General features: G+C 42.7%; 1 protein-coding gene across 1 annotated transcript in view; it reads left to right on the top strand.

The window, feature by feature from the left end:
• PDZD2 (PDZ domain containing 2) overlaps window positions 1-17,548 on the top strand; it is a 202,074-nt gene that overhangs the window by 149,123 nt on the left and 35,403 nt on the right. Inside the window, exons 7-10 of the mRNA XM_054517933.1 lie at window positions 1,486-1,653; window positions 13,677-13,788; window positions 15,709-15,857; window positions 16,512-16,631. Coding sequence (XP_054373908.1) covers window positions 1,486-1,653; window positions 13,677-13,788; window positions 15,709-15,857; window positions 16,512-16,631 — 549 coding nt within the window. The remainder of the gene's footprint in view (window positions 1-1,485; window positions 1,654-13,676; window positions 13,789-15,708; window positions 15,858-16,511; window positions 16,632-17,548) is intronic.

Raw genomic sequence — 17,548 nt, 5'->3', positions numbered from 1 at the left:
AGCATATCCTGCTGCCCCTGGACCTGGGTTGCTGCAGGTGTTTGGTGCATGGCCAACCGACTCCCAAAAGCACCCAGGTATCTCAAATTAGGACCTGACTGCAATGTGGGGGTCACCAGGGCCTTTGAGGTGGTGACAGGAACATCTTGGCCCAAACAGAGCACTCATATAACTGCATTTCCAGGGTGTCAGCAAGCCACTGTGTCAGAATTTTAAATCTTTTTCTTAGCTTCACCTTCAGATTTCCCCAGCCACCCCAAAGCAGGTTTCTGTGACTTTAATGTCTGGATGCTCTTAAGGCTTCCCTGGTTGCTGCATGCACATGTTTTTCAAGAAGAGTCTCTATTCCACCATATCCAAAGTGAAGAGCCTGTGACTTCTCTAACATTTCTGTTAGACATTGAAGTTCATTGCAGACCTTCTTCAGAGTCACAGTCTGGCATTAACCCCACAAGTGTTTATTCTGGAAACACCATACTTTATCCTGAAGTGGGTACATTTTGTGTTTCCTTTAGACAGCTGGATTCTGCCAAAGCACACTGCAGTAGACTGCATTATTTCTCCTTAAAATTAAGTGCTTGTTCCTATGGTGACCTCATCAAAATAATCATCATGCATAAACTTAGGGCATAAAACTTCACTTTCCTGATCAGGCTGTGAATCTGCATGTCCTGGGCTCTGTGCACTTGGACAGTTTTCATGTCCCTGGAAGGGGGACTTGGAAAGGCAAGCAGTAGGGAATACAGCCTGTCCAGTATTTCTGGCAGCCCCAGAAAAGGTGTAGATAGGTGAAGTGTTCCCTAGTAGCTCCCTCTGGGCATTCATTATTTGTTAGTATAGGAATGTAGCTTTGCCTTTTGGTCTGGTGATCAGTAACACAGAATTTGTTCTGAAAGCAGTGAGTCTGTCTGGCCACTGCTTTTGGCAGAGGCACGTGTTTGCCTGCCAGAAAACATGGCAAAGAGTGGAAGCAGATGCTTGAGCTTCGGGAATGAGTTGGTAGAGGATTGGTGGGTCAGTTTTCATTGTATTGTCCTAAGTAGCATTGTCAGTGTATTATTCTTATGTCTCTAGGTAGATAAACATGTAAAGGGAACATCCTTAGGGAGGGAACAGGAGCACAGGGTGTGATTTGGGTTTCAATGGAATGAGTAATGAGGTCTGTCAACTCTCAGTTCACTCTCAGCGACATTTACTAAATCCAAAGTGGGGAGGAACAGGCTGCCGAAGAAGCATTTATTTTAAATTCTTCTTTATGAAATCTAAATATTTTAAGCATGTATTGGCCTATGTTTATTATATATACACTTTAAAACCAAGCCTGCTTTTTATAACCAGACCATTAAAAGTTTGAGTATGTGGAAGTATGTAACACAGGGAGGATTACCAGGGAGCTCACGCTGGGCAGGTAAGATGGGGCAGTTTTACTGTGGCACTGGTGTTTTCCTGCACGTGATGTAATATATTGCGTTGTCTCTCGGGTAGGAATCTTCTGAAGGGGATCTTCTGAAGTATCCATCTACCAGTTTGCCAGACTTGCTTAGCACTTGCTCAGTCCAAGACTCTGTCTCTTGCACTGATAATAAGGAAAACGAAGAGCCGGAAGAAGAAGATGTGAAAGCAGTGAATGTGTCTCCTGAAAAACTGGTTGCTGTAAGTGTGGTTTTGGTGTGACATTTTTACTCTCTCTCTCAAAGCCCGTTTGCATCTGTCACATTCTTCTACAGCCTGACAAGGAGCACATCCTTGGGACCGGACAATCCCATCCCACCCAGCCCTTCTCTGCACGGGATGTGGGGGAGAAGCTGGAAAGGGGATGGCATTTACCACAGCCCCTGCCACCTCTGAGCTGCAGCAAGGCAGCAGCACAGGGAACAGGAGCTCTCGAGGCCTCCAGCCTATGTTGCAATCATGGTTTTGTTTTTCTCTTCGATTGTTTTCCACCCACTTCTACTGCTTTTGTTGGATCTGATGCAAAGTCTATTGCCATGCTTACGCAGTTACATGCTCTTCTTTCCCCTCCTTTTGTAACAAAACTTCTTTTACAGTTTATGATCCAAGTCTTGAAGTTTGTATTTGCTCTGTCAAAGCCAACAGACATTTTGGAGGAGGGATAGGAATTTCTGGCGGTGAACCATAGTTGAAATTCTGAATAAATGCTGCTGGTTGATACTCTCACTTGCATTCCCTTCAGGGCTGCATTAAGAAGAGATTAAGTGGGTTATTGTTATTTATTTGTAATGCAGCAGCTCTATGAAACTTCATAGGTCTTCTGGGCCTTTTTTGTATGGTGCAGACGAAAAATAAAATTATGTTTCTAAATCTAAAGAGCTTGTGGACTGGTTTCCCGACAAGGGAAGGCAGGTGGATTCACTTGAAGGTTTTATCTACTTCTTATTTTCCCTTCTTGTCTTCCCCTCACACTCTTTTCTGTTAAAATAAATCAGTTAAACCTTTTGATATGATATTGGTTTGGTGATTTGTTTTGATTTTATATTTTTACACTTACACCTGAGTAAAAAGGCTGTTCCCCAGAATGAGTCTCATGATGCTGGTGTTTACTTCCTACATGCCTGTCATCTCTGACTTACTTTGAGTTAATGTTTATAACACTCTCACACATCTTAATACTCCGAAAAATTTTGTTATTTCTTCACTGTCTTCTCTTCTATGTGCGAGGGTGCCTTTTTTGGGGATGAAGGGAAAAACAAATAAATGCGGGACTCTTAGCATGCTGATGTTGGTGTAGTGTTTGTGTGTGAACTTGAGTGGGCATCTAAGCATTCTTTCGACTATCAAAATACTTTGAATTCTTCTATATACCATGCTTTCTATTCTGGTAATTTCTAATAAGGCTATGGCTTGGCAGCACTTAAATATAAAAATCAATTTTGACAAAATTTAATTATGTGTGGCTTCAGGATTGAGCTCCCTGGCATTCCACTGACTCTTTCAGCACACACTGGGAGTTATCTGTCACTTGGTTTGCTCATGTCTATTCCAGCAAGGCTCTGCCTGGTTGCCAGTGATGGCTTTTTCATCAAATGTTTCCTTTCCAGATTAATGTAGTGCTCAGGGAAGCTCAAGATGGTTGAGGTGCTTGTGACCATGAGGACACAGCTGCATGAGCCTCCCAGAGCCCTTCTGCTTGGACTTGAGTTTAGAGCCTGCCCTGATGTCCATCGTGTGCCACTGCAGCTGGCAGTGGTGGTGGCCACTAACTCAGAGCCAGCTGGATTTGCCTGCCTGTCAGGCGCTCTCATCCCTGATGGCAATAGCTCTTGGCTTTCAGAATACATCACTGGAAGGTTGAGGGGAAATCACAGAAATATGGGTACAATAAACACTTTAGAAGAGTAGTAGCAGGGTTTTTTTTTTTTTTCATTGTCTTTTCTTCTTCTAGTAATTTCTTTTGTTGAAATGATGTAATTTAAAGAAATGTAATAAGTTATTAGTGACTTTCAGGACCTCTTCTGTTTTTGCTTGATCTGCAGATGAAATCATTGCTTTTCTGATCCAAAGCACAGAATATGTTTGTGTTCCCCTTGCAATTGCTGTGTCAGCCTCAGAGTGCAGACAGGCCTCTCTGCAGCTTGGGGTGGGCAGAGTCTGTACTGTGTAAACTTCTCATTTTTACCTTTATCCTCATCCATCCCACTCAGGTCTGGGCAGCCTGAGCTGGGCTGGGCTGTGCAAATAGTGCATACCATAGAGGAAGATAAATGTATGGAAAAGATAAAATTCATGTGGCTTTTTTCCACCTGGCAAGACTGGGGGGGATTTTTCATAGCAAAGCTTAGAAGATGATTTCAAGGCCAGTATGAAATCAAAGCATCGCAAGATTTTATTTTTAAATTTATATGAATGTATAGTCCAATTTATTATTGCACAATTGCTCTGGAAATCACTGCTCTGTGCTGCTCTCACGCTTTTGATGATATTCATGTGTCTTCTCTTTCTCTCACATATATTCCATTATATCTGCGCTGTAGATAAGGGATGACAGTGTGGCTGAGGATTAAAGCAGGAACTAAGCTGGGCTATTTTTAATCAGCGCACGTGTAATTGTATTAGACTTTCAGGATGGGTGGTACTCAAGGTCTGCACCAGGTAAGTGAGACTGTGATCTCAGTCTAAGAGTCAGTCTTAGATTTGAAGCTGACTCTCAACTCAGCCCTGTCCAGGAGTTAACCTTTCTCACCTCTGACAAGTGGTTAATGGATTTTCTTGTTCACTCTGTAGGGCTCTGGAGGGACTTAAAGGGGTGCTGTCAGGTGCTTATGTCATAATGAGTAATTCAGAGTGTTTTATTGTCAGCTGAGGCTTCACTGTCCCTTTTCTGACCTAGAACAATGTCTATCTAATTCTTTAAAAAGTCTAGAAGATACTAAAAACTTGCAGGAGCTTCTAGGTTTGTCAGAGGTATTGTGTCATTAACTTCTCTGTGAATATAATTCACTGCTGAGTGTTCAGAGCCATAATTAATAGACCTGATGGACTTGTGTTTTAGCACCTGATTACCTAAAGGCTGAACCAGGCAGAAAAAGCAGCCTCTTGGAATGAAGGTTTGTATTCAAATATTCATCCTTTTAGCTACTTAGAACTCAGCTGGACCAGGCTCTTAAGGAAAGTGACATAAGTTGTCACTGTTTCGAAATGGGACACCCCCCCAGGATCCCTTCCAACCTGGCTTATTTTAAAAATCTGTGGAAAAAAATAGTTAAAATTAAAGTTATCTTTTCTAGATGCTGGTCGTGAAAAAAATTCCCCATGAACATTTGTTTTCAAGTTTTTAAGTTCTGCTCCAGCATTTTTGAACAGAAAAATAAGAGTCTGAGCTAGTCAGCTTCTGCAGAACACAGCAGAAGAGTTTAGTGACACTTGAAAACTGTAATTTAAGAGAAGTATCGCTTTAAGTCTTACTTGAAAGTCCACTTGTTAAGTTTCATTAATAAAAATCACATAATACAATTTAAATGGAGTTCTGCTTTTACAGTCTTATGTAAAGCCCTGTTTAACATGAAACATGCCTTAAAGTTTTAACTTCATTAAGACTTGTGCTGCCAGGCAGAAAAAGGATTACATTAATGTCCTTAAAGTGCAATTCTTTCAGGAGTAGTTTGTCCAAAATGTTCCTTAACTTCAGATATGAAGCACTGGCCAGAGAGCTGTGTTATCCTGAACAGTCCTGAGACATTTCGGGGCTTTTTAACTCCTCCACCCCAATCCATATTTTGCCATGTGCAGTTGACACTGCTATTCTAAAATGCCATTATTTATGTCCAAGTGCAAAATAGGATAATATGATAGTATTTTCCTTGCATGATTTATTTTTAATTTTAGTTCACTTTTACTAATGTTTCTGTTGCTTGAAATTGAACCTGTCATTGCATTGCTGGCTGGTGGATGAACCTGGGAAGTGAACTCTAAAGAGAAGGTTCATCTGCCAAGCATTTACAAAGTGTCCATTGAATTTGGGGATTTTTGGTCCCTAGACAGAAGCATGTGCCATTTGTAGTTCCTTCAAAAGTTACTTGCTTTTGTGTGGTTCAATATCTGATGGTCTGAATATTTTTTAAATGTTCAGCTTCAGTGACCAGCTTTATATTAATGGCTTGAAATTTCTAGAGGTTTGTAAAACGCAGCAAGAGGGTGTCTGCCTCAGAAGGTTTGGATCTGTAGTTGCTGGAGGCAGGGATGGAAGATTGGGGACTGCTCCTCTGTACTTAAATCTTGTGTTCTTCCCAGATTCTTAAATCTGCTATTCCTGATGCTGGAGGCAGGACCCTGAGCTGAGTCTGTTCCATGCAGAATAGAACTGTAAAAAGAGAAAAGGAGCTCACCCTCATCTCTTCCTTTTGAGGGGGTGCTGGGAAGGGAATTTGCCTCCCTGAGCCCAGGCTCACCATGCAGGCAACCCCTGGGGACACCACCTCTGGCAGTACCCCCAGCTGCGTGACCCTCTGCTGTGGGGTATCAAGGCCTTTCTACTCATATTTAATCATTTTGAGATGACCTCAAGCGTGGGATGTGTGCCTTCACGTCAGTGCCAGGCATGTTGCACGCAGAGACGTCCATGACCCTGCAAGGTCTTCACCCTCCTACCAGCAACAGAAACAGGATGGCTGCTGCTAGAGGTTCCCTGTGTGATCCAGGTTACCTGATCCCTGCCAAAGCCCACTTGTGGTTTTCATGCAAGACATGTAGCTGAAAGGGGATAAATAAACCTGTTTGGTGAGTGTGAAGAATTGCATTTGTTTAACTCTGCTCCCTCTCAGTTCATATTTTTCTTTCCTGTGCTGTAGGACTGACTAGTTGTTTTCTGCCATGAGCCTTTCTGTCTTACCAGGGAATCCACACATAATTACCTGTAGCCATGCAAGCATAATGAAGAACAGGATAACAATGCCATAACTTTAAAAACAGTCTTGGGGTCAAAAGTTCTTCTGGAAACACTGAGAGAGAATTTCAGAGAAAGCATTAGCATTGAGAAGGAACAGGAAGCATAACTCAACAATTAAATGTGTTCAGGGTGTGGAGAGGGGCCCTCGTTACTTGGAGTACTGGAGTGTTTGTTCCCATTAGGGCACTGCAGTCTCAACACAGACTGCAGAAACACAGCTCACTCCTCAAACCGCGCTGCATGGCTGAGAGAAAAGCAAGAAAAATATTTTCCTGGCAGAAATTTGCTTAGCAATGAGAGGCTTTACTTAGGGGTGAGGGGAAGGGGAAGAAATTGAAGAGCCTGGTGTGGGGCTTTTTTATGTACTGGGAAGGGTTCAACAACTCTTTTCCTCTTTGTGGTGATGACTGGCAATGTTTGCAGATCCTGCCCTGTGCCCCATCTCTCTTGGAAGGGGCAGGCAAGGGCAGGGTCCAGCTGTACCTTGGCATGGCTCACAGCTGCTGCTCAGCTGTAAATGCTGAATTTGTTGAAAGTCTGGCTGTACTGTACCTTTCTGAGGTACAGTATGTGTCCAGCATATCGATGGGCTCTGTGCCCATCAGTACCCTTCCTTCATGCTGTGGCTGATGAGACACACTGGGTCCTACAGTGACACCAGAAGCAAGTTTTCAGAGTAAATGTAATTAGGAATTTGGGCAAGAGAAAATGACAAAATGCTTGGAGACCAAATCTTGTTCACGCAGTGTTAGGGCTTCTAGTGTTTCTAGAAGCCCTATCACATTAAAATAAGCAATTGCAGTTGGACTTGCTGTAGAGGGGGTTGCTCAGCAGTGGGCTGGCTGTGGTGGTGTGACACTGGTCAGGGCTGGGGGAAGGTGTCACTTGAGCTGGGGGAGCAGGAAGAGTGCTGAAAGGCCTCCAGGGGTGCAGCATCACTGGATTACTGTTTTTCACACATTGTAAAATTCACCTGTCAAGGAGACATTAACATGAGTGCGTTCTTCATGTCAGGAGGGAGCTCCTCAGAGCACTCCTATCGTTCCCATTGCCTTGCTCCCAACCTTTCTGGGCCTTTTCCTACTGCTTCCATCTTAAAGGCAAAGACCAGAAAAAACTCTTTCACCCAGGGTCCAGTACTTGAAGGGTTCTCTGTAGATGTGATGCTGTCTCCAAATCATGAATACCTCCTGTTGCTTGGGCTGGTGGAACATAACCTTTCTTACTTGACCATAAATAACTGTGGACAATGCCCAGAGTTACAATTTTTGCTCTTCCCATGTGATATATTTGAAAGCCGAGTCAGCAGAGTAATAGAAACACAAGTTTATCTACGGTACAGGTTCTGCATGGTCTTTGTTTTTGTGAATGAGGGCTTTTCCCATAAAGCATCAGATACAGTACAGCCTGTCTCTCGTTTGGCTGTTTGGATAACTGCCCGGTTTTGAAGGAGATGAACTGCCTTTAACAAGCTAAAAATAACACCCTCATGGCACTGGAACAAGAGAAATGCTGTCACAGCCATGCAGTTCACATACATTAGCAGAAGGATGATACACACTCGAGAATTTTTGAGTTAGTGTGAATGTCTCAGAACCACATCTGCAAATTTTTGACTGTGTGCACTGTCCAGTCTTGGTTGGAATCACGTAAAAATAATTTGAGATGTGCTGTGCAGCATCCATAATGTATGAGATTTCAGATCCTTGAAGATGCAGGTAAGAAAGACACATCATCCAGGTATGAAAGACAATTCTTACATATTCCATATCTTCTTGTATACTTAGGATGGTATAAAATGCCAGTTTGCAGCTGAAACCTAAAGCTCCCACCAGTGGTGTCATGGGAACACTCTCTGCAGCTGTTGGTTGACATCGGTATATTAAGGTCTTGTTTCATTCTCAGGAGAGCTGTTTATTTTGAGGAGTGATTATTGCATATTTTGTCCTTCACTGGGAATTAAAAGATTGTCATTAAAAAAAAAAAAGAAAAAGAAAGAAAAAAAGATAAGCTATTTATTGTTTGTTATGATGTAACGGCTCCAGATTTGTGGTAAGCCATGAACTGAGCATGTATTAAACAAAATAATGGAGTAGCTGAACCATCTTTCACACTGCTTGAGTTCCATGTTTGTCATACACTCATGGAATCCCTTAGGTCTCTGCTGTTTACTAAGACTGGTCTTCTGGGATCTCTCTGCAGCACATAGAGACATCTCGTGGGCAGTGACTAAACTGCATGGAAAGCATGTGTCCTGCTTGTTTTTTATGTTTTGGGGGGGAAAAAGGATAAAGCATAAAAAAGAGAACAGCAGGGATCTGTTTGTGTGCATTTGATTTCCTTTAGCTCAAAAGCTGTTTCTAATGGAAAATCATAATACACTGCAGAAGAAGAGTAATCTTGTCCAAAAAGAATTGGGAACTGTTTTGCTGGGAGCATCTTACTGTTTCCAAGGCATGTGTTGTCTGCGATATGTGTTTCTTGGAAAATGTAGCTGCGTTAGCCGTTTCCTGCTTTTCTTCATATTTAAAAGGATATTTTTTTTAATTTTTTTCTCTTTGAAACATTATGAATAATTTTAGTGACTCTTTGGATATCTGAAAATGGAGTGTGCTTTGCTTAGCTGCAGCTCTGACCAGTGAGTCATTGGAGCCAGCACAGCTGGGACCCTGCTTCATCAAGAAAGAACCTGCCAGCATCCTCTGAACAGTGGCCAACACATGGTGGCTCCTGGTGTCAAACACATTCAAGAGGGTTTTGGAGAGTCTTGTAAAAAATAAATATAACATTACTGAAGATGAGAGTAGCTCAGCTCTGCCACAGTGCATTTCCAGTCTGTTTATAGAGTGGGCATAGGCAGATATTGCTGCTGTCTTTGTGCTGGTTAATGACAGGTTTTGTTTCTTGTGCGGGTTTGTGTATGACTCTGAATCTACTCTTCTACATCTACTCTGTCTCTACTCTTGTGTATCTACTCTGTAGATTTTGAGAAGAGACACAAAAATAACTGCTTGGAGTTTGTGCCTATTGAAGTGAATAGCAATTCCCTGTCTAGCAACTACTGCATTGTACTGAGGGCTTAGGGTTGCTTTTGAGTGCAGGCATTTAGTAAAGTGGCAGACTAGACACCACTTTAAAAGCTTTTGTTTTGTTTATTTGGCATTTCCACCTATTCAGAAAGCTGGGCAGCTCCAGTTCTTGACTGTTTATCAGATTTCCTGATCTCCTGAGCACATGAACCAGGAGTTTTCCAACACTTTCTTTAAAATTAAGTTAAGGAGGGCTTGGGTTCCCGTTCCCTTTGGCTGGGCAGGAGGAAGTATGGGTTGCCCCTGGTGTTACCAGCATGTGTATTTCCCAGGTGAGCTTCTGGGGAAGGTTGTGGAAGCTTTGTTTCACCAGTGCTGCCAAACACAGCCCAAATCTGAGCCCTCCCGAGGCCTCTCTGGTAAAAGTACAGAACTATTGTCTGCCTTGTCAGCTTTGCACCAGGGGAGCAACCAGGGCACTGTTTTTTATAGAGGTGCCAGTTCAAGACCCTGAATTAGTGCTGACCTGAAGGTGATGTTCCTTCTCTTTTCCTCCATCCCTGTCTCCAAGTGGTTCTCTGCTTCTGTGTCATGAAAGAGAGGAGCAGCAATGCAAGCACCCTTTGGAAGAGGGGAGCTTCTTTCTTTGGAAGAGGGGAGCAAGCTAGTCCTCTAGCTTGCACCAGAAATTGCTACATCTGGATTTAGTTTGAACTTCTTGTGAGCCCCGTGGCTCAGTTTAGGGAGCTCCCTGGGCTTTGGGATATACTGTGTTTTGGAAAAATGTCCCTGGGTACTGCAGCCCCCGATGCAGTGTGTCCCTGCTCATCAGCCTCCTTCTAGGATCTGTGCAGATTTGTACATGCCCTCAAACAAAGCAGTAAGGCATGGGAAACTCAGTGCTGTCCAAGATTAGAAAATCCATGTCCTCTGCATCACTTGCAATGTTAATTCTCGTAAATTATAGTGCTGCAGTTTGTAATTTGTCTGTGAGATGGATTCAATTAAAGTGAAAAAGAGCTAATTTAAAAGTGAAGGTATTTTATTTTCTGTGCAAGGCGAAGGGGCATGTGGAGTTCCCTGCCTAGCAGATACATTTAAGGCTTAAAGCATGCTGTGCCCCATAAAACAATAAGTAATTGCACAAATAACTGAAACAGCTAGAATTATACCAGATCATGGAAAAAAAATCTTGAAAATTTTTTGAAAGGTTAAGGGCTTTAAGGCATCAGCTTGTCTCGAGGGACTAGGAAGAAAGTCTTTGTGCAGGGAACAGGTGAAGGTTTGCATTGGGTGTTTGGGGCATTGCTCTCAAGAGTCTGTGCTGGCTCCTCATGGAGGCCTCTTGGGTTCCTCCTGATGGCTGCCTCACAGACAGTGGTGTTGGGGAAATTAATGATTGAATGTTTGGGATTGTGCTGCTGGAGGAAAAGTTGTCATGGCCAAAGACCAGGACAGAGTGAATGGGACCAGAGAAGATGTGGAATTTTCCCATTGAGCTTGCACAGGTGCACAGCCGTTCCTCTTTCACGTGGCTGTTCTGAAGAAGGGCACTAGTCTTGTTGGTGGACTCGCTTTGCCAGTGCAGGTAGGGCAGAATTTGTCATGCTGCAGACTTCTCAGCCTGGTTCTCAGTGCTTCATTCCCAAGCCACCAGGGTAAACTGGTCTGCATGCTGCTAGCTAGCGCTCCTCGGCAGAGCCAGCCAGGCTGTGCCGTGGGGAATTGGGTGGGGAAAGGCAGCAGCAGAGGAGCTCTGCAAGGGCAGCAGAAAAGCAGTTTGCTTATTAAATTGTATCAACCTCTGTGTGCCGCCTTGGTTTTGTAGATCGGCAAGGGATTGCCAAGCTGTTTGCGGTTAAACAGTGCAGACTGTCATAATCCTGCTCCTCATCTTGCCTAATTAAGAGCCTGGTCACGCTGGAGCTTTGCCGAGGCGAGGACTCGGAGGGCAGTTGTTCGCTCTGGTGCAGTGCCAGGACCGCGTGTCCCTGATAGTGCAGTTTCCTTCGAAATCAATTGAGATGTCACCGTCACTTGATCCCAGAGCTACTTAATGAACTGGCAAAATGGGCTCTATTTTTAGATCTCCCTTTAAACTACTGTGCGTGTTAAAGCTCCCCTTGTCCTTAACACTGGGACAGCATTGGGAGGGATTTATTGGTTTAGTTTAATAAGAGACCTACAGGACTGAAATAATAAGCTTCATTTCCTTGAAAGTGAGGAAAATTAAAATGGCATGGTTAAATCTGGGCAGCCACCTCGAGACGGTAAAGTGATATGTTCATGGCCAGAAGGATAAGGTGGAGCTGGGTTTTTCTTCTTGTCTAGGTTATGAGAGAGCCAAAAATTACAGATACATGCCTTTGGGGAGTTCTTGCAAGCTTTGTAGATCAGATTTCTAAGTATTTTCTGAGTAGGATAAAACTCCTGATGATTTATTAGGCAAGCTCAACAACTTAAACAATATTTGCTTCATTGCAAATGTTAGTATCTTCCCCTATGTGTTTATAATTAGTGTCAGAAAAATACTTCTGCTAAAATAAAAAAGAAAACCCAAACACAGGTAATTGAAATGTTTTTAATGACACAGATAATTTACATGGTTTTGCTTCCTGATTGTAGTCTGAAGCCTATTTGGATAAACTCTAATTTCAGGAAGCTGTTTAGAATGTCTTGAGGCTTTTGCTAGCATTGGTGTTTGCACGCATATGACCTTCTGTGGATCATACATGGGGTTTGGGGGTTTGCTGTCTGTAGGCTCACAGGCTCCAGGATTGCCATGGGGGGAAGGTAGCTTGGGGTGCATAGTTTTAATACAAGTGGAAATTGTGTCCTGTTTTTCTTCCCACCACACTAGATGAAAATGTATGTGGTTGCAGAATGCACTGGTACTTTTCTCCTGTGGCACAGTCAAAATAAAAATCAGCAAAAACCCCAATATATCAGTAACAAACCAAACTCAAACCCCGTGTAGTAGAGGCATACGATGTGCTGAATAAGTTTGGGTTTTTTTAGGTGGGGTTTTGAATCTGATGTCTTACATATCTTCTGGAATCAGGCCCTTTTCAGGTTGACCAAATCACGAGTGCTGGTTTTTTTTCAAACTGATGAATGAATCGGATGGTTCTAAATTTACACAGAGCTGTGAGCTGCAAAGCATTTGGTGCTGGAAGTGGACTCTAAAGTAGTTGCTGCAGTGCCCTGAAAGATCAACAACTACTAGCTAGGATGTACAAACCCTGTGTAAATTAAGTGTAGCTGTTCCTGTTGAAGGGGAAGGAATAAAAAGCAGTTCCCATTCCAGCTTCCTGTTTCTGCCAGTTTCATGTTTTCCTGAAGTTTCTACTGTTCAAACTAAAATCACGAAGTCTAGACTTTGCACAAAAGATACACTTTGGCTTTGTTGGCTTGGGTGGAAGAGGGACTGGGGGATGGGAGGCAGGTTGTGGGAAAGACTGACGTTTTTAAGATTGAATAGCAGAAGCAGAAATTATTTTTACAGGAAAGCGTTTGGCTACTTGGGTGGGGTTTTTTTACAACTGACTTCCAGCAGTTCAGCAGCACCTTCCAAAATGCAGGGGCTGGGCAGAGCTTGCCCATGGGCAGCTCTGCTTGTCCCTGAGCACAGGAGAGCAGGAGGCAGAGGACATGTGGCCGTGCTGCTTACCTTGTTACTTGGCGTCCGGGCAAACACAGTCGGTAAAGAGACTCCTCCTGTCCTGATGCATTTACTCAGGGTTGTGGGGTTGTGATTCCACCTGTAAACTTTAATTGCTCATTTCCAGGCTTTTAAAGTGCTTGGCTGTAATAACTTTCTGTTAAATAAGCTTTTCATCCTCAAGCTTTGCATTGGTGCTCAGAGCAGACACTAACAGTAAAATAATGCTTTTTAAAAGTAGTTTTCTCTGTAAAGATGTGATGTCTCTGGAAGCCTGCAGAGCAGCACAAATGGAAATAAAAGCTAGAATTTTGTTCAAATACATGAGGAAGCAAGTAAGTGAGGTGCCACAGAGTGCTGGATGCGTTCTGGAGGCATTAGTGTGGTGTCTTGCAGAGGATGCGTGACCATAATGTCTGAAGGTGTTGCAAAAAAATACTTACAGAAAATACTAAATACAATGACATGTTTTGGAAGCAAAGATGACATGCAATGGAATTTTCTGTCCCATAAGGACAATGGAAAAAATGTCATCAATATCTCTGGTTTACAAGAACTTTTTTTTTTTTTAAATTTCTTTTAGGTGATGGAAACTGAGAAATCTCAAGATCCAGCTTGTGCAGAAGTGTCCAAAGGAAACAATCAGAGTTCAACTCTGGCAAGTGGCATACTGAAATACAGAAGTCGATCTCAAGGTAAAGCTGGACTGATAGAAGATAGCAATTGTAGATTTTTTTATTGTAGTGTATTTATTTTAACTGTCTAAAAGTGAGATAGGATTTCTTTGAAATCATATTAGTTTATTTTGGAAGAAAAATCCCATCTGTAGGATAGTTGCATCCATCCTCCTGAGCTGAGCTATTGTAGGAACAGAAGTATTATGCAAATTTTAGAAGTGTCTTGTTTGTTTGTGCATTTCTTTGCTTTTTTTTTTTTTTACTGTTTGCATTGTATGTATATTTCAGTGTGCTCTAATCAAAATGCCAATTACAGTGACTAATCCCCAGATTTTCTGTTGCTGTGTCCCCAAATCTTAACAGTAACCTGTGTGCAGAGCTTGATCATGTTCTCAACCCTAATGCTTTCTGAGGCTCCCTCCCTCCTGTGTTCACCATAATTTCCAATTACTAAGGTATTTTTAGGATACCTCAGGGGGGTCCTCTGCCTGTGGTTCCTGAGGCTGTGAGTTGGTGGTCACTGGGGATCCAGACCCTGTTTCTGTGAGTCCTGATGCCCTTGGGCTGTGGGTGAGCCTGGAGCATCCGCCAGCCTGGACTGCAGCATGAGAAAGGAAGATGCATTTGGAGATGGGCAGAAAATACAGAATTACAACTGTTCTCCAGAAGAGAGGGAGAACTGATGGGAAAGGGTTAGTTGTAGGTGCCAGGGAATGAAAGAATGCCAGGATGCTGGTCCTGCCAAGATTGCTATCCTGTCTGTGTGCAGCAGCAGCAGCCTGTGTGCCGGGGGAAGGGGAGTTGAAAAGCAGAGATTCCAATTTCAGATCCCAAAGCAGGGAGCAGGTTTAAATTGCACTCTGGGCAGTGGGTACAAATTCTGCCTATGGATGCATCAGCAGAATTGCTTTCATGCTGAGTGAAAAAAAGCAGCTGCCCCAGCTCTGTGCTCCATCCCTCCCTGGCACTGGCAGCAGTGCTCACACAGCCTCCAGGCAGGAAGGAGGTGGCAGAAAATTTGTTTGGGGCTCTCCTGGGCAAATTTTCAGTGCATCTACCTCAGACCATGACTCCCTGTTCCTGGGGTACAGACAGTGAGGATGAAAGGAAATCAGTTGCGCTCTGTGGCAGCTCCAACAGAAGTCTGGTTTAAAGTAATCTGAAATCCTCGTCATGAAATCCAGCTTGTGCAAATTTGGCTTGTGTCTTGGGTTTTCATCTGTAAAATAGGGGTTAATGTCCCTTCCCTGTGTGGTGTGGAAATGACAAGGATAAATGTGCGGGAACTGCTGTGACTGGGGATTCTGCAGGGACCTTGGAGAAAATGAGAATTGGAGGAGCCCTGTTGCGAGGAGTAGGGTACTCTGTGGCTAATTACAGGATGTCCTTCAAGACAAATAATTCTGTTTCTTACATGAACTCTGCACTCCTCTCTTTAAGACAGATCTACAGAAGAAACCGAGAATTGTTGCCAAAAGGAAAGAAAATAGCATTTTTTGGCACATTTTTACTTTTTCCATTCCAGAAAAAAATTCCTTCAAAGTGACATGACACCTCCAGAAATGAATACTGCTGCAGTGTCAGGTCTTTTAATTTTAAATACATGAAGCCTGAGAGCTTAGTGCACTGGCAAGTGCCATTGGGTGTGAACAGATGAATTTCTTTCCTGTCCCTGAGCTACCGACTCAATTATCTTCTGCTTTTCCTTAATACCATGAGTTCAGTATCAATGAAAGATTGCAGAAAACCTATGACAGCAGGAAAAGTTCTTGGTTCAGTGTGATCAAAACTGGTTTCCAACTGCCTGGCTGGAAACTGGGTAGTATTGTTTTAAGGCACTTTAATTTGGGATTTGCAGGGGGTAGTTATTGCCTGCTGGTGAGAGAGGCTAAAGCAGCTCTCAGATGTTGAAGGATGTGTTTCTGTGGTTTTTCTTAGGTGCTGGATCCCGCTTGGAGTCTGTGGGAGAAGACGATGAGCTGACAGTGGAAAATGGTGAATCAAATTACGAAATAGCAGTGAAATATTCCCGGGGTGGAAGAAAGCACTCTCTGCCCCAGCAGCTGGAGTCAGCAGGAGCCAGACAGGTGAGCAGGAGGGCAGAGCTGGCTGTGAGCACCTCGTGGTGCTCAGTCCTGAGGCATCTTCCTTAAGCTCATAGAAATGGGCAAGGGTCATGAAACAGGATCACACGGGTACATCATGGGACTGAAACCAGGCATGGACACCAAACTGGGATGTGTTGGCCACCTGTGAAGAGCTTCTTTGAGTGTTGTGAAGGAGAGTACTGCTTGCTTGTGGCCGCAAGGTCCTAAGGCTATTCGTCTTAGGAGTTGCAGTTCTAGAGATCTGAAGACTTAAAAAAAATAATTTTAAAAACTCCCTAATGCTTTTTATTTCAATTATTTTAAAATGTAGGCATTTTCCTTCTCCCTTCCTTTCTCCATTTTTTTTTTAGCAAATATAGACTTGATTATATCATGAGGTTATCTTTAATCCTTTTAATTTAAATCATAACTGATACATTTCAAAATGATTCTACTGTGCAAAATGTGGGAAAATTACTGTGGCAAGATTCACTTTGATTGTAGTGAGCTGGGGTTTCATCCCTTGAACATTTCTCTGAATATATCTCTAAGATACTGTATCCCTCTTCCTCGACACATGCAATTTTCCCGGTATGACATCTGCAGTATCTTTGCCAAGCAATCAGAGCGATTATCCTTGTTTGTTGATGTTAGGACTACCATATTGTGAAGAAATCCACCCGTTCCTTCAGTGCTGCCCAGGTGGAATCTCCATGGAGACTGACCCAGCCATCCATTATTTCCAACATCGTCCTGATGAAAGGGCAAGGCAAGGTGAGGATTTCTGCATGTTTCTCACATGTAGTGAGAGCTGGCATTTAAGAGGTGTCTCCTGCACTTCCAGCTGCTCTCAAGGTAGCTGGTAATTGTGCTAATGATAAACAAATCCCATTTCCAAACATAAATGCCAAAGTAACACCTGCAAAATTCAGGGGATGTGATGTTCATGTTGTCCACTTGACACAGGGTGGCTTTCATTCTGGTTTGGTGCATCTTGCCATTACTGAGATATCAAATATTTATAATGGATCTCTAAATATGTATGTTTATGCAAAGTCAGTGCAGCTACAAAACAGTACCTGTTCACATGTATATTTATGGACAAGCATATTTTCCCTCTGTGGAATCTGGATGCATTTAAAAAAAATAAATTACTGCAAATTAAGCATTAAACCTGAAGACAGGTTACTGGCTGATTGCTTCTCAGCACTGAATTCCATGGGTCAAAGAGTCATCTTCTCTCCCTCAATAATGTGTTTACACACTTCCTAGATACCAGTTGGCTGAATGCTAAGAACAAATAGATAAGCATTAACCCAGGTATACATTGTTTTCCCTAATCAAATCCACACTAGTATTGGAGCTGTCATTTAAATATGCTAAAAATATGCATGTCCTTTTGTGAAATAGTCTTCAAAGTCATCAGATGGATTTGTTTTGGACTAAGAAGATTTGTTTTGACTTTCAAGCTCAAATACAAAACTAATTCCTTGTTGTGCTTTATGTTAGAAAAAGAGTTAGAAATAGTTACTTCTATGGGTAGACTGGCTCACAGTTGCTTTAACTTACCTTGGTTTAGGAGCTGTGGGTCTTTTATGATGAGCAAATATTTCTTCATTTCTCTTATTTTTTTACTCTGTTTTTCTCATTAAATTAGATTATTTCTCCCCCTGGGATAAGCCACCCTCTCC

The sequence above is a fragment of the Molothrus ater genome, chromosome Z (assembly GCF_012460135.2).
Source record: "Molothrus ater isolate BHLD 08-10-18 breed brown headed cowbird chromosome Z, BPBGC_Mater_1.1, whole genome shotgun sequence".
Lineage (NCBI taxonomy): Eukaryota > Metazoa > Chordata > Aves > Passeriformes > Icteridae > Molothrus > Molothrus ater.
This window is presented reverse-complemented; position numbering and strand designations above follow the sequence as displayed.